This window comes from Manis javanica, chromosome 5, assembly GCF_040802235.1.
Source record: "Manis javanica isolate MJ-LG chromosome 5, MJ_LKY, whole genome shotgun sequence".
Taxonomy (NCBI): Eukaryota; Metazoa; Chordata; class Mammalia; order Pholidota; family Manidae; genus Manis; species Manis javanica.
Window position 1 is genome coordinate 20,549,654 of NC_133160.1, and position 20,087 is coordinate 20,569,740.

The following is a 20,087-nucleotide window of genomic DNA, read 5'->3' on the forward strand; positions in this document are numbered from 1 at the left end:
CTGTGTCGGATAGGAGGAAAAGGTGCATGAGAAATGGCAGCAATACAGATGTAAAATTATTTTATGCAACACCAGAATTGATTTCCACTTTGTAGCCATTGGGTAGAATTGAGAATTAGTTGTCATTTTCATGTCAAGATGTCTGGTATTCAGCCTTAAGGGGCAGCTTGAATCAGACAGATTGTTCAGACACCTTATTTAGTGGAACAGTGATTAAAAGTGAAAGGATATCAGTCACATACCTTTTCCCTGCCTATAGGTTTCAGTAAAGTATAGAGTATTGGAAAATTAAAAAAAAAAAACAGTGAAAGGGGATGATGATAGGGAATTGATTGAGTAGACGAAAACTGAGGAGAAATGGAGAGCCTGTGGCTAATGAGTGTTTTTACTCTTCCAGATAAATCCTGTTTCAATGCGTTCTTTAACTTTGAGGATATGCAGGAGATCACTCAGCACTTTGCTGTGTGTCACGTGGATGCCCCAGGCCAGCAGGAAGGCGCGCCCTCTTTCCCAACAGGGTAAGGCCACCAGCAAGATCTTCTGAAAGGCACGCACTCAAAAGACCAAACAACTGAGGTCCGGTGGGAGAAGTAGTGTGTGTTTCCCCTCCCAGTTGATTTTAACACAGCCTACAGGTCGTACTTACCAACCAGCCACCCCATATTTCTCTCCTTGCTCTGTGAGGACTGTTATGTTCAATCTGTTGAGGAAAACTGCATGTTTTCCCATATCCAGGAATGGCTCTCCATAGATGGGAGCCTGTCTCTCTGTAGTGGCAAGACATAAGTGTCTGGAACACACACCTCTCACTGTCTTTTATCTGTCCCCTTCCTCACTCATTTTAAATCTGTCATTTTTGTATCCCTCCCTGAAACTCTCACTACCTAGGCCCAAACTCAGATCCCTCTCAGGCACTTGGGAGCACCTTCCTACTCTTACCTCCCAATCTGGGAACAGGAATTTGAGTATCTATATAACTGTTTATTCTGACCGTTTATTATGCCTTCTCAGATAAAGGTGCATTTTGACTGGACTTGGAGCTCTGGCCTCATTCTAAACCCACTTTGTGTGGCAGAGCCATGTCTCCCTAGCTCTTCCCTAGACAGTATAATTATTGAGAAGACCCTGGGAGGAGGAGTGAAAGCACAAACTATAGGGTGCTTATTCTCCCTCTCCCTTTACTCATCTCCAGAGCTGCCTTTGCTGGTGGCTATTGTGAAATAGGTCATTGCAGATAAATAGAAGCTAACACATACACAGAACTTCAACACTGTCCCTGCCTCTGCTTGAAATACTTTACATTTATGAAGACATTTAGCCCTCAGAGCCCTATGGGATAAGTTTACTGTCAGTCCCATTTACAAATGAGGAAACTGAGTCCTAGACATATTAAGTAACTTGACCAAGATTACATAACAACTAAGTAGCAAAGCTGGGATTTTAACCCAGGCAGTCTGTCTCTAGAATCCATGTTATTAACTGTGTCTAGGCTATTCTGGCTCTCAAACATTAATTGACCAGTGACCAGTTTATATCCAACAAGATTTAGTTCCAGCTTTTTTTCTATTTCGTGTACAAATGGCTTAGGAGCGCTCCATCACTTAAAGTGTTTCAAGCAGTGGCAGGCTGACTTCCCAGTCAGGTGTAGAGCAGATCCCACTTCATATACAGGAGGTTGTCTTAAGATCTCTTCTATCTTTGATTGTTTAATTTCTGTGGACACTCTACTGTTCTTGGATTCCTAGTCTGAATCCGTTCTTAGGCTTGCTTAACCATTTTAGGATCTGATGGTTTATATCACGAACTAAATTCAAAAGCAATAAAGTAATCATGTTATCAGTGCCTAAGTAAAACAAAATATTCATGATGAGAAGTCGAGGATTTGTGACTGTGCTTAAGCCCAGTAAAGCTTTGTTTACTTTTGCACTGAGCTGCCTAAATACAAGCAGCTGATCAAGAGCCACTTCCTGAGTTGACTCTTACTTCTGGAAGTATACTGAGTTGAACCCCAATTGAAGTGATTGTTAGGAATTTGGAAATAACCTAAGAGAAAGCTACATTATCTGTTTTCTTCAAGTGGCTTCCTCTGCTTCCAGGTACTGCTCTTAAGGATACAAACACATAGGTTCTTGTACTTTCTTCTTAGCATGGCGGTCACAGAGTTGCACAACACACTACAGTCATTTCCAGGCACCACATGACCTCCTTTGAGCCTTTGATAAAAAGACTGCTTTCATCTAAGAACCCTGTCCTTTTCTAGCTATTCTGGTGATTGAGAAATATGGGTGCATTCTAATTTTGAAGATATCCTTTTGGGTTTCAGGTACCAGTACCCCACAATGGATGAGCTGGCTGAAATGCTGCCTCCTGTTCTTACCCACTTGAGGTATGTTCTTTCTGCAGTTGTTTTACACAGTTTTCATTGACTTTCTACTATATGTGTCTGATCTAAGGAGATATGATGGTGAACAAAGCAGATAGTCACTACCCTCATGGAGCTTATGTCTTAATGAGGAAAATAGTTTACAGGTAAACAAACAAATAATCACAAGTAATGTGCTGTAGAAGTCAGTGTGGGCACCATGATGGAGAATAGGGGCAGGATCCATACAGATAAGGCAGCTGAGTAATGCCTCCCCTAAGAAGGTGTCATTTACACTGAGACCTGGAGAATAAAAAGATGCTGCTCAGAGGAGCCAGGGCAAGGGGATTCTAGATGGAAGGAATACTATGTCCAGAAGCCCTGGACGAAATGAGCAAGTAGGAAAAAGGATTGGGGTGAAATTTAAGAAACAGACAAGGGCTAGGTTACACAGGTTTCATGGATCAGGTAAGAATTTGGGATTTTATTCAAAATCCCAAAATTCAAAGAAAAAACATGGAAGGGTTTTAAGCAGGGGAGTATTATCCAATTTAGCCTTTTAAAATGATCACTCTATATACGTGACTTGCACATTAGAAAGCTGTCTACATTTTTAGAAAGGATTACTATAGCTGTGGGGAGAATGAGTTAGAGAGGAATAAGCAGGGACACTTAAACTATTACTACAGTCGGGCAGAGGTACTTAGTACTAGAGGCTGTGGGTGGTGGTTGGAGTGAAGCAGATGGAAATAGATGGAAATGTTTTGGAGGTGGACTCTGTAGACTTGCTGATGGGTTGGACATGGAGATAATAGGAGAATGAGCTGTTGTGAATGAATCCCAGGTTTTAGTCATATTTCATTTACTATTTTATAGATAGGGAGCTGAGGCTCAGAAACTTGAACAAATTCTACATCCAGTGAGCATTAGAACCAGATTTTAACTCAGTTGTATTCTTTCCATTGTGCCATGTTACCTCCAAATGAGTTGACCCTGTCACTGTTGGTGTGTCCTCTCCACAGTCTGAAAAGCATCATTGGAGTTGGAGTTGGAGCAGGAGCTTACATCCTCAGCAAATTTGCAGTAAGTACATGGAGGTTTAGTCCTGACACCCTTGAGGCACTGCCTAGGTCACAGCTCTTACTGCTGTTTTAAGTGATCAGGTACTCTTGGGGGTCTTACATCAGTTTTTCTGTACATTCCATCAGCAACAGATACAGGTTTATATAAAACCTTGCTTTGTACTTATAGTACCTGAAAAATCATGAATGAGGGCAAGTACATCATCAATAAAAAGTAATTCTTAGAGAATACCCATGATGGAATTTTATACAATCATTAAAATTTTATAAGAGCCTGTAATAATAATGAAATTCACATGTACTATAACATTAATAAATTAGAATACAGATTCACAGAAAATTTGTTATAGGCATAGGAAAGGACTGGAAGGAAATATGCCAAAATAGTAACAGGGATTGATGGTGTGTAGTGTGATAAAAGTTCATTTTTTAACGTATTTTTTGTAGTGAGCATAATCCTTGTATTCAGAGGAAGAAAGTAAGCTAAAAAGTTTTGAGGTTACATAAAAATGTTGCTACTGATTTTTATGTAAGGAACTCTTTTTCAGATGCCTTCTTTGGTGGTAGGACAGTCTTCTGGGGGTTGGTATCACCCATTCCTGTGGCTTCAGAAAAAAATTTTAAGAAGTCCCCGTTGAAAGCAAAGTGTATGAGTGTAAAATAGCCAGTCTAAGTCTCAGCAGCCTCTTATGCTAAGTAGTTCCAAGGACACTTACCCAGCAGGCAAGACCTAATGAGCTGAATAACTACAAGATACCTCCAGGTTCCTCTGCTGCAGAAATATACATGTCTCCCCAAAGATTCTTGAAGGGCAAGATCATTTGATGGCAATTTAAGAAACTGTTTTTTCCAGATGCTAACTTAGATTTAAAAAGCTATTCTCCCAAATGTCCTCCCAGCACTTCTCTGAAGTCTTAACTTCCAAATCTGAGGCATTAGGCATAGTAAGAATTGATAATCATACTCCAGTATTTTTACAGGAATGCTGGGAGTGGAACTTTCATATTGTTGTGTTTGTCTCGTATTTCAGCTCAATCATCCGGAGCTTGTGGAAGGCCTTCTGCTTATTAATGTTGACCCTTGTGCTAAAGGTTGGATTGACTGGGCAGCTTCCAAAGTAAGCACCAAATGATGACCACCAAATGGTCCCTTCTCAGTATGACTTATCTTTTACTGATTTATTTTTTTTCCATTGAGGTATATGCGGTTACGGGCAAGAAGTTTTAAGTATACAGCTTGATGAATGTTTAAATAGGTAATTACCACCCAATCAATATATAGAATAGTTCCAGCTCTGAGGATTCACTTGTGCCTTTTCCTTAGTACTTCCTCTTGCCTAACTGTTACTCTGATTCCTATCACCACAGAATGCTTTTATCTACTCTTACTTGATATAGTTGCAATAATAGAATATGTATTCTTTTGTATATAACTTCTTTCATTCATCCTTCTCTGTGAGTCTCACTCAGGTTGTGTATAGCAGTAGTTCTTTTTAATTGTTTAGTAGTCAGTATATTGTGTGAATATAAAAATGAGTTGGTTGTTCCTTGGTTATTAGGAATAAAGCCTCATTGCACATTCTTTTACATGCCTATCAGTAGACATACTCATTCATTTCTCTTGGTCTCTACCTAGAAGCGGACTTGCTGGAGCATAGGGCATTGTATGTTTAGCTTTAGTGGATACTTAAATTTACACATAAGCAATGCATGCAAGTTCCAGTTGTCCCACATCCTCACCAACATTTGACAGTCCTTTTAATTTTTGTAAAAGATGAGCACTTTTATTTGTAATATTAGTTTGTTTTTACATGGTACCTATCACCAAAATAGCTTTAGGAACTAAGAAACTATTTTTAATTGTGCCATCTTTTCAATTTTAAGCTATATTATGGGCAAATAATGCTGAGTTTTAATTTGCATCTCCCTAAGGGCCCAAGGTAATCGAACACCTTTTCTAAAATTCACTGGCCATTTGAATATCCTTTGGTGAAAGGACTATTCCTCATTTGCCTTTTTTTTTAAATTGGGTTGCTAGTCTTTTTCTTATTCATGTAGTCTGAATATATGAAGCCTTTACTGGTTACATATAAATATCTTCTCCCAATATGTTTTTCATTTTCACTCTTTGAATGAGTGAATAAGCAAATGAATCACTCTTCATTGAACCCAAATAGCTTATCTGTGCTACTACTTCCAAAGATGTGTGGATTGTAGATGTTTGCTATCTGAAAAAAAAATGAAGATATTTGTTACCTAGGTAGAATGCTTTCTAAAATCTATTCAAGAAGCTAGGCAACTACAGGGTATGCTAATGACTTTATATAAATTACTTGAAATAAATAAACAAATATAAACAATCCCAGCAACAACCACAGTGAAAAGAGAGAGAATAAGGGAGAAAGCACCATGTCATATTCCATTTGCAATGAACTCACCTGTGGTAAAAAAAAATAATTCACTGTTTTTAGGTTGCAAAGGAAGCAGTTTTGAAACGTTTTTCCCTGCTCACATATAAATACTATCTTACATTATTTTAATCTAAAACTGGAGTTTAGATTAAATCAGTAATGTTATGAAATTTCCCAGAGAGAAAAATAACCTAAGCTTTCAATGCTTGCTAAAAGATGCCTAATGTAATAATCTTATTTTTAAACAAATGCCTACTTCTTAAGTACTTTTTAAGTTGCCATAAGTGTTCATTCTGATACACCTTTGGAGATAGTCTCCAAAATATCACCACCCAGCTTGTCACATGTATCAAGACTCTTCATTGATACTCACCTTGACATCCAGTAATTTGATATCTAGGAATTTATCTGAAGGATAAATAGTGATACTTACAAAGATTTAAATAGGATAATAATTCCTTAAAAATCTAACACCTGTCTAGTGCTCATTGTGTGCCAGGCACTGTTCTTAAATTCTTATGTAGATTTAAATTTTTCATTCCTAGGACAACCCAGTGAAGTGCTACTGTTATTATCCCACAGGGAAGTTAAATCATTTGCTTAAGGTCACACAGCTAGGAAATTGCAGAGCCAGGATATTCACTAAGGCATTGTTTATAAGGCAAAAAGATGGAAACAGCCTACATGCCAATAATATAAACAAAACTGTGATGCAATCATAGAATGGAATACAATTGTTAAAAAACAAAATTTAAGTTTGAAGATCATAATTGGCTTTATTAAGCGATTCATGAATCAGGCAGCATGCCGTCTAACAAGTAGAGAGGTGCTCCAAGTTGTCTTACAAAAATGGAAAATTTTTACAGGAAGGAGTGTGGGTCAAGAAATTATTAGCAAAAGAAAAGAAGTCATCTTCTCTTAGAAGAACAGGGGATCTGCTCATTCAGATTACCTCATCTTTTTTGGGGGAAGGGGGATGGAGAGAGCCCATGTGACAGATTGCCCTCTTTGGTGACTAGAAAATTCCTGACTGACTGAATTTTGGGGGAGGTTGAAACTGCAATTAGGTTAGTTATTAAGCCCCAGTTTAGTAACTTGGCCCAGCAGAACTGATTCCATTTTGTGGTTTTCTTTTTAACTCTGCAACCAAAAAATTGTTATTTGGTTATTTAAGGAAATGAGAAATTCTCATATTTAAAAAAGATACAATTTTGTTAGTTACATACAGGCATAAAAAAAGAGGGAAAATAGTTTTTTACTAGTAGTTATATATTTGGCTTGTATCATTACAGATGATTTTTCTCTTTCCATATTCTGTATTTTCCTAATATTTTTAAAGCATTACAATATTCTACCCATGAGCAGACAAGATTCTAAAAAATTTATCATTACTCCCCACATTTAAGTTCTGAAGAAATGATGCATACCCTAACTTTGGATGAAATACATTAACAATGCTATTGCCTGATGCTGTATAAATTGTTACAGCCTGACTTATTTGAAATTTGTTTTAATTCCTACCTAGTGTTGTGGGTATTTTAAAACTCACCTAAACACTCAATAACATGTTACAACCTAATAAAATTTTTATAAAACTTGAGAATGATCTTATGAGTATTAAATATGAAATGAGATTATTCTGATTATCTTTAATTTCTAATCTGTGGATCACTGATAACCATGTGAAGAGATTTGGACTTCTTCCTTAATCTTTCCGGGACTATGCGATCCTGTTCCACCCATAATCATGTCTGTCTCCCTCATCTCTTCTTTTTCCTCTCAACCCCCAACTTAGTACTTCACCTCTGATGCAAGTCAGCAGTAAAAACTGAGCTAAAACCAAGGAGGAAGGCATGGAGAATCAGCAACATCATTTGAGTTGGAAATTTTTCTGAAAATAGTCTAGCAGTCTGCAGATTTATATAGATTGCTGTATTTATTAGACTGATATATCCATCATTTCAGAATAGGAGATTCTGAGAAAAATTAGGAGAAAAATGTTCAAAATGCAAGAACATTCTGTAAACATAGCATTTACTCCCACTCCCTGAAATAAAGATAGCAAAAACTGGAGTTATGGAAAAAAATGGTTTTTGTCCCTTGGATGGCTTTGGAGGGTTATAAGTTGATCCTTAATTTGCCATAAATCCAATGTAAATGCAGAGATATAAACAGTAATGAAGTAGCTAATAGCTGGGAGTTGTAGGTCTCAAGTTTTCAAGGACAGGGCTAGCATTTCTTCCATGCACCCATTTCATAGCAGGTTGTATTATTATCCTGGAAGGGAGATTCTTTTGTTGTTTTCTGATTTCTTATTTTCGTGTGTCTTGAAACCATTGTCCTGTGAACACGTGTAACACTGAGTTGTGTTTTTGTTTGTTGAAGGAAAGTGCACTAATCTTAAGTGAACAGCTTGATAATGTTTAACATATGCTTATTCCCTTGACACAAAGTTTTTATCTTTTCAGCTCTCAGGCTTGACAACCAATGTTGTGGACATTATTTTGGCTCACCACTTTGGGCAGGTAAGTGCCTATGCCAACCAGGACAGCTGAGGCAAGTGCCTATGCCAACCAGGACAGCTGTGTGTGTTGGCTTGCATGCAAAGCCCTACTTACCTCAGGAAAGGAGGGGTGCTTTAGAACTCACCTGATCCTAGTGGGGAACACTTCCAGGGCAGTGGGTAATGCATGCAGCCCAGCAGAGGCCACTTTGAGGGGAGAAGCATTCAGTCATTTGCATGTGGCTCTTGGCATGTGGTGAGTGAGAGAAGGCAGAATTTCCCCCTCCCCTGTCCCACTTGTTCCCTATAAGCAGCATGCCATCTGTTAATGTTTGACATCATCACATGCCTCACGGAACATCTTTAGAGCCATTATAAGGTCTGGGAAAGGCTTCACAGAAATAGAAATTTCAAAGAAAAAGAAGTATTAGTCCTAGAACAACCTTAGAGATTATCTTGTCCGATCTCCATGTTTTACTGGTGAAGAAACTGAAGTTCACAGAGGAAGTGACAGTTACATGGATAATTGTTGGGTGGGAGAGGGGACCCCAGTCCTCTTTTCGGAGGGAAAAGTGAGTTGGATAATATAATTCTGACACCAATTATAGTGTATGTTTTTTCCACACCAAGCAATTCTTGGACACCAGCAGGGTGTCCTACAATTCAACTCAATTATAACACTACCTGGAGATAGCATCAGACCCCCAGGTTAAGGCCTCAGTCCTATGACAATGACACTGGCCTCTCTCCCCCTACTACAGGTGCCAGTTGCAAGTTTAGGTTGTCACCTGAGCTTCTGCCCAGCTATAGATCAGAGTGTCCCACAAACCTCTCCTTGGGTTCAATTAATTTGCTATAGCACCTCAGAGAACTCAGAGAAACATTTTAGTTACTAGATTACAGGTTTATTATAAAAGGATATAACTTGGAAATGCCAGATGGAAGAGATGTATAGGGCAAGGAATGTGGAATGAGGTATGGAGCTTCCTTGGCCTTCTCTAAGGCACTCTCCTAGTACCTCCATATGTTCACCAACCCAGAAGCTCTCCAAACCCTGCCCTTTTGGATATTTTTTGGAGGCTTCATTGTTTGGGCATGAATGATTAAATCATTGGCGGTTGAGCTCATTCTCCCACCCCTGGTCCCCTCCACAGAGGTCAGGAGTTGGGACTGAAAGTTCCAACCCTCTAATCACCAGGTTGGGTCCCCTGGCAACCAGCTGCCATCCTTAGGTGACCCTAAGGGCTTTACGGAGGTCACCGCATTAACATTAACAAGACTCCTTGATTGCTCTCATCACTTAAGAAATTACAGTGTTTTAGGAGCTCTGTGCCAGGAATGGGATGGAAGACCAAATACTTATTTCTTACTGCAAATCACGGTGTCACAGGTGACCTGTGAAAGAGTGAGGGAATAAATGAGCAATGAGGTAGTAGAGCTGCGAGGGATTTGGAGGCAGGAGATGAGAACATACAAGCAGAAATAATGCCTGTTCAGCTAGTCTGTGCACTGGAAGGAAAATGGTAGGTGGGAGAAAACTAGAATTTATTGAGTACTCATTATGTGTAAAGCACTTTTGATAAGTACTTTAAGGCATTTTCAGCTATTTTTCACATGGTTCTATAGATTTAAGATAGAGAAACTGAAGGCCAGAGAAGCAACGTAACTTTTCGCAATTATCCAGTAATTGGTTTGAATCCAGGTCTGGCTAACTCCAAAGTCCATAGTTTTTTTTCTTTTCTTTAGATTACATTTTGTCAAAGTTACAAATTCACATCTATTTGAGAGTAGTTAAGTTCTACAGGGCTTATTACAAAGAATCTGCCACCCCCCCATTTTCTGCTTCTTTGAGGTAACCACTTTAATTCTTCTAGCTGATTCTTTTGGGTTTTGCCTCCATATTGCTTTCTTTAATTGAGGTATAACTTACATGTAGTAAGGGACACTGTCTCACCTTAGGGTTTCAGCCCTGGGCAAGTTCACTCTGGTTTTGGTGAGACCAAATAAGGACAACAGTGGGGACTAAAAAGGGGCTCATACCAAGCTTTATTCTTATGGTGGTAGGTGGAATGTTAGAATCACGTTTGCATCCGGCAGTTTACAAGTAACAAGTCTCTGTCTCTATCTCTGGCTCAGCCTCTGCCCCAGGCTCTGTCTCCACTCCCTGCCTCTGCTCATCCCTCTCCTGCTCTCTTGCTCTCTTTTCTAAGCTCTTAGCCGAGTTCTTTTTATAGCAACAGGCAATAAAAGCTTATCACCAATGGGTTTACAAGTATGTACCTGCGCAGTAGGCTAAGTATTACATCATTGCATGTACAGTGAGTAGACTGGGATCAGGTGAGGATCCTGGCCATGGAACTTCCATTTTCCCTGCAGGCACATATCATAAGTGTATCTTGGTGGTCTTTTATATACATATTCTCTCATGTTACTACCACCAAATCAAATAAAGAACATTTCCATCACCCAAAAAGGTTTCCTTGAGCCCTTTCCTACATGCTATCCCTCCCCAGACCAGGATCCACTGTGCTATTACCTCTATAGATTAGCCTGTTCTTGAACTTAATGCAAATGGAATCAATCAGTGTACACTCTTCTGGGTCTGTTTTTGCTCAATATAGTCTTGAGATTTTTCTATTTCGTTCTATGTGTCAGTAATTCATTCTTTTTTCATTACTATGTAGCAGTCCACTGTGTTAATCAAATATCTCTGTGAACATTTGGATTGTTTCTAGTCATGGTTTTGCTTTATTTTCCTTACTGTTATGAATAAAGCTGCTATGAACATTCTTATACATGTCTTTTTGAACATAGGCACTACATTCTTTTTGCCTCCATCTCTCTAAATATGCATATATTTCCACTTATTAATATTCAGTTGTAGGCATTATCTGTTGGCATTCTATTATGGAGGATGATTTCTCTCTGTCTCTGTCTCTGTCTCTCTCTCTCTCTCTCTCTAACACATATACACACCCAGCTCCATGACACATGTATTTTTCTATCACTCCATCCTCCCAATGTGACATAATTTAGATTAGATCAATTTCCAGCATTTACACTATCATACTATGTAACTGTTATTCAGAGCTAAGCCATGACTACTTTCTTTTTCTGTGCATTTCTCCTTTGCCAGCTGACAGTGTTAGAATTTGTAAATAAAGGACCCTAGAGGGACACTATAAAGTAACAGTGGCAGGAAGGTACTAGCCCTTTTTTATTTTCTTAATAAAGTGGGTGAGTCAAGGTTTTACATACAGAAGGCCCAGTGACTCATCTCAGTAGCCTTCAGGTCACATTTTCTCCATCCTGTGGGTTATTTCTACAAGGCCTAGTCAGGAGACAGAAAGCACACACTTTTAGTAGAGAAAATTTAAAATAAAATGTTGTTAACTAGCAGGGGGTGGTTGATTTCTCAAAGGGGTAAGAGAGAATTCTGAGGGGTCCAGAAGTAGCAGTTGGAAAAGCAGCAGCTCCTGCTCCTAGGCTGCGGGAGTGTGGACCCAAAAGGGACTAAGGGCTTGGTTGAGCCACCATCAGCAAGCCCCAGATGGAGGCCTCTTCGAAGAAGGCAGAGAAAACGCAGCTGGCAAGTAATGAAGAAACTTGCCAGAGGTTGAGGGCTATAACCCATCCACAGGCCACTCACCTGTTGGGGGAGACATTTGTCTAAAATAAGGTCTGAGCTACTGCAGAAGCTACAGTTGGGTGAGGACAGCATGGACCAGGGTGTAGCTTCATCTGGTCTGGGAGGGTTCCTGGCACCTTAAGCCAGTGGCTCCTGTGCTATTTTTTAAAAAGGACTGGCAAAGGGGATGTGCTTGTGCAGTCTAGCCCCAGTATTACAAAGAATGGTGCATATGAGTCTGAGAAACCAGAAATTGACAACGGGCACAGGTTCTTTCCCCAAATGGCTAATGATCCCTGGCTGTCTAGGGTAAATCATTACAAGGCCTGTGTACACTAGGTGAGGCTTATCACTGGGGCGATCAGACAGTCCATTTCCTTGGGGAAACCCTGATGTCAACAGCTTTAGATTTTTTCTCTGGGACTAGTCAGATTCCCCAGATAAGCTTCGAGATTACACACCAGACACTAATATTAGTATTCTGGGACCCAAGTGCAGAAGAAGACCAAGGCCTCAACATTCAGGCTTTAAACGTTCACTTAATCCTCCTGTTTTAGTATGGTTTGTCTGCCACCACCTGGACCTGTAGTTTTTCGGATCAAAGATCTTGTATTTTATCATTTCAGAAAAAAAACCTTCAGTCTTCTGCTGGGGTGGGAAAAGGGCAGTCTCTCAGAATGCAGGGGAGGGATGTGGATAGAGCTCTGACAGCTTTTTGCCTTTTTTCCCATTGGACCACAGGTGCAGATAATCAGAATAATCGTAGTCCTTGGTTCATGATACACCCTCATCATTAGTTCATGATACATCCACTTTTGTTTGATTGATTAACTAATTATTTTTAATAAGCACCCAAGAAATTACTACCCAAAGCAAAAGCTGGGTTTTGACAATAATCTGCACCTAGCCAAATGGTACTCTGATTTAACCCATCCCTTTGCTTCCCTCTAAGGAAACCATCATCTTTCATCAATACTTTGTTTTCCTTTATGACATTCTTACTGTGTTTATATATATTCTTTAAAAATATATACATATTTCTAATTCTAATTATGCTGATGTAATTTGTGAGACTTATTTCACTAAAAATTGCTAATTCAACCATATTATTATTGCTGGATGACTGTGAACACTTTTGTACATGTATTATGCCTGTGGATAAGTCTCTCAGGTGCATGTAAGAGTGGAATTGCTGTGTCTTAACTGTTCACATATAAAATTCACACATTTAAGGTATGTAGTTCAGTGGTTTTTATTGTATTTACAGAATTATGCAGCCGTCACACTAATTCCAGAACATTTTCATCACCCCAAAAAGAAACATCATACCCATTAATGGTTACTTGCTGTCTCTCCTTTCCCTTATACCTGGCAACCACTGGTCTACTTTCTGTCTGTGTGGATTGGCCTGTTCTGGATATTTCATGTAAATGGAGCATGGAAGCATACAGTGTGTGACCTTTTTGTCTGACTTCTTTCATTAGCATGTTCTTCATTGTAGCATGTGTCAATACTTGATTTCTTTTTATGGCTGAATAATATTTCATTCTATGGATAGTGCCACATTTTGTTTATTTATCAGTTAATGGACATTTGGGTTGTTTCTTTGGCCATTATAAAAAAATGCTGTTATCAACACTCATATACAGGTTGTGTGGACATATGTTTTCAGTTTTCTTGAATATTTATCTAGGAGTGGAATTGCTGGGTCATGTGGCAACTGTCTAACATTTTGAGAAACTGCCAGGCTGTTTTTCAAAGTAGCTACATTATTTACAATTTTACTAGCAGTATATGAGAGTTCCAGTTTCTCTACATCCTCAACAACATTTGATATTGTCTGTCTTTTTGCTTATAGTCATTTTAATGGGTGTGAAGTGGTATCTCATTGTGGTTTTGATTTGCATTTCCCTAGTGACTAATGATATTGCCATTTGTGTCTTTTTTTGGATAAGTGTCTATTAAAATCTTTTCCTCACTTTTTAGTTGGGTTATTTACCTCATATTTAAGTTATAAGAGTTATTTATATATTCTGGATACAAGTCCTTAGATATATAATAAGCAAATATTTCCTTTTATTCTGTGGGTTGTCTCTCACTTTCTTGGTAGTGTCCCCTGAAGCACAAAACCTTTTAATTTTGATGAAGTCCAGTTTATCTGTTTTTTCTTCCATTGCTTGTGCTTTTAGTGTCATAGCTAAGAAACCATTGCTAAATCCAAGGTCATGAAGATTTACTCCTATCCTTTCTTTTAAGAATGTTATAGTTTTAGCTTTTTAATTTAGGTCTCTGATACATTTTGAGTCAATTTTTTGTACAGGTGTGAGGTTGTAGTTTAACTTCATTCTTTTGCATGTGGAGATCTAATTGTCCTAGCACCATTTGTTAAAAAGACTCTTTTTTGCCTGTTGAATTGATTCCCTTGTTGAAAATTAATTGACCATTAATACAAGGGCTTACTTTGGAATGCTCGCTTTTATTCTTTTGGTATTTGTCTAGCCTTATGCCAGTATCACAGTGTATTGATTACTATAACTTTGCATTAAAATTTGAAATTGGGAAGGATGAGTCCTCCAACTTTACTTTTTCAAGAGTGTTTTGGCTATTCTGGATTCCTTGGATGTCCTTATGAATTTTAGGATCAGGTTATTCATTCTGCAAAAGACCTAACTAGAATTTTGATAGGGATTGTGTTGAATCTGTAGATCAATTTGAGGAGCATTGCTTAACAATATTGTTTTAATCAAGAATATGAAGTATCTAACCATTTATTTGGACCTTTTTAAATTTCCTTCAACAATCTTTGGTAGTAAAGTCTTGTACTTAATTTATTAATATTTATTCCTAAATATTTTTGGGGTGCTTTGATAAATGGAATGTTTTGTTAATTTCATTTACAAGTTATGTATTCCTAATATATAGAAATACAAGTTAATTTTTGTATATTGATCTTGAATTCTTCAACCTTGCTGAACTTATGTGTTAGCTCTAATTGTCTTTTGTGGATTCCTTAGGATTATCTATATACAAGATCATGTCATTTGTCGACAGATGTAGTTTTATTTCTTCATTTCCAGTCTGGATACCTTTTATTTCTTTTTCTTACCTAAACAGAACTTCCTAGGCTCTGGTACAGTGTTCAATAGAGGTGATAAGAGTGGACATCTTTGTCTTGTTTCTGATCTTAAGGGGAAGCATTCAGTCTTTCACCATTAAGTATGATGCTAACTGTATTTTTCATATATGCCCTTTATCAGTAAAGAAGAGTCTCTTCTATTCCTAATTTGTTGACTGTCTTTATCATGAAAGTGTGTTAGATTTTTCTGTATCTATTACGATAATATATGTGACTTTTGTCCTTTATTCTTGTAATATGGTGTACTACACGTATCATATTGTTTTATTAAGGAATTTTGTGTTTGTATTCATAAGGGATGTTGATCTGTGGTTCTTTTATGATGGATTTGTCTGATTGTGGTATTAAGGTAATACTTGGTCTTACAGAATGAGTTGAGAGGTATTCTCTCTTATTTTTTGTAGAGTCTGGGAAGGATTGCTGTTGATGCTTTATTTAAATGTATGGTAGAATTCACAGTGAGGACATCTGGGACAGCTTTTCTTTGTGAAAAGTTTTTATGTTACAAACTTAATATCTTTGCTTGTTATAGGTCTCTTCAGGTTTTTCTGTTTCTACTTGAGATGCTTTGGTGGTTTGTGTCTTTTTAGGAGTTTGTCTATTTTATCTAGGTTATCTGATTTGTTGGCATACAATTATTCATAATATTCCCTTAGAATTCTTTTTATTTCTGTGAAGCTGATAGTAATGTCCCTTCTTTCTTTCCTGTTTTCAGTAATTTGAGTCTTGTCTCTTATTTTTCTTGGCCAGTCAAGCTAACCAATTTTTGGTTTCATTGATTTTTCTCTATTTAATTTATTTCCACTCCAATCTTTATTATTTCCTTTCTTCTGCTTGCTTTAAGTTAAATTTGCTCTTTTCTGGTTTCTTAAGGTGGAAGGCTAGTTATGGATATGAGATCTTTCTTCTTTTTTTATACAGACATTTATAGCTATATATTTCCCTCTAAAAAGTATGCAAGCTGCATCCCGTAAGTTTTGGTTTCTCATTTATCACAAAGTATTTTCTAATTTCCTTGTGATTTCTTTTTTGACCCATTAGTTATTTAAGAATATGTTGCATAACTTCCCAAATTTCCTTCTGTTACTGACTTCTAATTTTATTCTACTGTGGTCATTTCTTTTTCAAATTATTGAGACTTATTTTATGTCCTAGCATATGGTCTGTCCTGGAGAATGTCCCATGTACACTTAAGGAGATGTGTGTTTATTCTGCTTCCATTAAGTGGAATGTTCTATAGATGTCTGTTAAGTCTGTTAAGTTTGTAGTGTTGTTCAATTCTTCTGTTTCCTTGTGGTCTTCTGTCTCATTATTCTATTCATAATTGAAAGTGAGGTATTAAAGTTAATGAGCTATTGTTGAATTGTGTTTTTCCCTTTAGTTCTGTTAGTTTTGCTTCATGTACTTTGTTAGTCTTCCTGATGTTATTATGCCTTTATTAAACAACTTTAACTAATCCTCCTTTATTAGGCCCATCTTCTGCTTGCAGAGAGAACTGGTGCCAGCAGTTCTTGAGCCTTTTCAGGCTTCTTGGTACATCCTCACTAACTTCTTTCACTCTCCCCACTACCAGCCTAGCAGCCTCATTGAGTCTACCTACTAAATGAGCCATTACAGTCTTCCTTCTGCATTCCCAAAAGCGTTATTGCTGTTGTCACTTTGCCTGTTGTCTTTGTCCTTACAAGTTTATGACTTATAAAGAGAAATTTTTGCTGTTTACAATTTTTCTGGAAAGAGTAAAGCTGTGTTTTAATCTAACATCTTTAAGTGCCATGATCTTTCCACTACATAATGCTGAGTAAAGTGTGCACTTTCCTGAAGACAGAGCATGCTTGGTTTTGACTGTAGACATTAAAAACCAGTTCACAAAATTTTTACAGAATTGCATGCTAAGGCTCTGCAAGAGACAAAGGTATATTTCTCCAGGAGCTCACTCTGGGGAAATGAGATACAGAGAAATACTGTATTACAGCACTGGTAGGGAAAAGTAATAAGAACTACCTTTCATTGACTACCTATAAATTCCGGACAGATGTTTTATATAAGTAATCAATTCAGTCTTATAATCTCATAATGGGAATTGTGTTATTCCCACTGAATGAATTGATTTACACAGTAGCTAGTAACATATCAAGGAAGGAGATTGATTCGAAATCAGATGAGCCTGACTGAGCTTTCTTCTTTATACAATGCCAGGGTGCCTCTTAGAACTAGAGGCACTGTAAAGGACCTAGAGGAATTCAGAGGCAGGAGAGTTTTACTTCTGATATGGGGATCAGGGAAGGCTTCAGAGTTGAGTCAGTATCCCAGTGCAGCCTTGAAGGATAGATAAAATTCAACATTTTAGACTAAGCGGAAGAGGTTCATTCCAGGAAGAGGCAAAAATTTGCTCAAAAGCAAAGAGGAAGCTGCCTTCTCAATTTTGCTGTGAACCTAGAACTGCTCTTAAAAAATGAAGCCTTATTTTATTAAAAAAATAAATAATAATAATAAGGGAGAAATGTGGGATTCACATATAAATCAAGTATAAAAATCAAACAAATAATCATATCTGACCTGATTGTTTATAGTTCACGATGCGTTATCAAAACCGAAAGTTTCTGTGATGACTGCCCTTGCACTGTTCACCATGTAAGAACTTATTCACTATGTAAGAACTTGTTCACCATTTAAGAACTTGTTCGTTATGCTTCAGAAGATTGGAGACTGTTGAGAATTAGGCTTGGGGTTGATTAATAATTGTGCATTGAGTCCCCTATACAGAATTTTATTGTTGTTAACAACCATATGATCAATAAATATGAGAGATGCCCTCTCAAAAAAAAAAATGAAGCCTTTACTTAAAAAAAAAAGAAAGGAACTATAACATGTATTCAGAGGGTGTTAAGTAACCTGTGAGGAGACTTGGTGTAGGATACCTGTGGTAGGTTGATTAGCCAAAGCAATTATTTCTAAGGTATTTTGATGGTGCCTGATGGGGAAGAATGAGGCTTTGCTTGCAGTATTTGCATTCAGATATGTTAGAAACACTATTTCAAAAATGGAAAAGCTGAGAGCAGATTTTAATAATTTCTATAAAGCAAGAAAATCTTTATAATGTATACATAATGTGTGTTTAGTTAAAAACATAATGAGGTCATAGATGGTGGGTTGTCACAAAGCTGAACTTATTTAAAATTTAAGCAAGCAAGTGCTTGTAGTGCTTTTATTGCTTTGAAATGGAAACAAAGTTTTTAAAAATGAATAATCTCCTCTTCACTAATAAGAGGAAAAAAACCCACAATGATATCCCCCTCTTTTTAATCTGTCAAATTAATAAAAGTCAAAAGAGTGGCCATATGTACTAGTACTAGTAAGGATGTGGAGAAACAGGTAGTATAAATAAACAAGACAGCTCTGTTTGTCCTGATAAGGAATGCTCTCTATCATACTTGAAAGCAAGGTATATAACAGTATGCCTAGCTACAATTTGTGTTTTGTTTTGTTTTGTTGTTTTTTTAGAAAAAATGGATGGGTGGGGGGCAATTTATACATAACAGCCTTGCCTGAGAAGCTCCATTAGCACTTATGCTGGTCTTAACCCTTTTATACCAATATAGTTTCTTCCCTTTTTCATCTCAGACTTTGCTGCTCAAGTTCCTCTCCATACCTTCAAGGGAGAACTGGCTAGATCATTTCATCTCTAATTACCATGTGCTCCATTTGTTGTTTTCTTTTATTATAATATCTTTATCATTTACCAAATTTCCTCAGAGTGACTCCAGTGCCCTTCAGTTTCAGGTAGACTCTGATCATGTGGTCAGTTTCCAACTGTATTTTTGGCTTAGTTCACCCATATGGTAGTGAGATGCAAACAAATGTTCTCCTTATCTGTTTCTCTACAAGGCTTGATGGTGACCTTTCTATACTGCCCTGGGTTAACTGACTCTTTCACTATCCCTGATACATTTCTTTCCTCCAAGACAAACATTTTCCATTCTGCTTAATGAGGTATGCATGCATGTGTGTGTGTGTATAATGTATACATATATGCTTATGCATACAAGAACCTAGCAACTGATTCTTATGGTCTCTGAGAAGGCCAGCAGTAGAGGGTCCACTGGAGAATGGGTAGTGGGGGAGGAGACTCATTTTTCACTGTGTAGACATTTTTGTTTCTCTTGTTTTTTATACCTTTAACAGTATTAGTGATAATATTAAATAAATGATAAATTGACTTAATAAAATACCATAAATGGAATGTAATATATAATTCTATAACATATTATTAAATGATACTATATAAATAGATAATATACTGGTTAAAGATACAGATAATTAAACAGATTTATGGCTATTAAAAGAAATGTTACCTTCCATTCATTACACTTTACAGTTCATATACCTTTTCTTATTTAATCTTTAAACAGCCATATTAGATAGCTGGTTATTCATTTTATAGACACTTATCTCTATTTTTATGAGAAATGGCAAAACATGAATAAAACACAGATAAGGAAACTAGGATTCTGAATGGTTAGATGACCTAAGTTCCATAGCTAGTACTTAGATCCAAGTCTAGTGCAGTTTTCATTGTCCCGCAAGTAAAGATATCCAAAATGTATCCCAAGTCTTTATACATGATCTGGAGTCGATTACCTTTTCCATAATAGGTTCTTTGGTGCCCTTTTCCCACACAGAATATGGTGCTGAACCAGTCTGATGCAAATTTTAAAAATTCCAACCATTCAGCCTACCTGTGTTAGTAGACCCCAGGCTCTGCCCCATTTCCCATCATGGACAGGGAGATTTGGCCAAACTAAAATCTAGATTTTTACAGTAGCTCAGAAGTTTACCTGTGTCTTCTTTCTATTATTCTAGGAAGAGCTGCAGGCCAACCTGGACCTGATTCAAACCTACAGACTACATATTGCCCAAGATATCAACCAAGAAAACCTACAGCTCTTCCTGGGTTCCTATAATGGGT

At 37.4% G+C, this 20,087-nt stretch overlaps 1 protein-coding gene across 8 annotated transcripts in view; it reads left to right on the forward strand.

Moving 5' to 3' along the window:
- NDRG3 (NDRG family member 3) overlaps positions 1 to 20,087 on the forward strand; it is a 74,121-nt gene that overhangs the window by 42,713 nt on the left and 11,321 nt on the right. For all 8 annotated transcript variants that reach the window (XM_073236631.1, XM_073236634.1, XM_073236633.1 and 5 more), the window contains 6 exons: positions 398 to 518; positions 2,324 to 2,386; positions 3,385 to 3,445; positions 4,475 to 4,561; positions 8,323 to 8,379; positions 19,982 to 20,085. In XM_073236631.1, the coding sequence (XP_073092732.1) occupies positions 398 to 518; positions 2,324 to 2,386; positions 3,385 to 3,445; positions 4,475 to 4,561; positions 8,323 to 8,379; positions 19,982 to 20,085 (493 nt within the window). The remainder of the gene's footprint in view (positions 1 to 397; positions 519 to 2,323; positions 2,387 to 3,384; positions 3,446 to 4,474; positions 4,562 to 8,322; positions 8,380 to 19,981; positions 20,086 to 20,087) is intronic.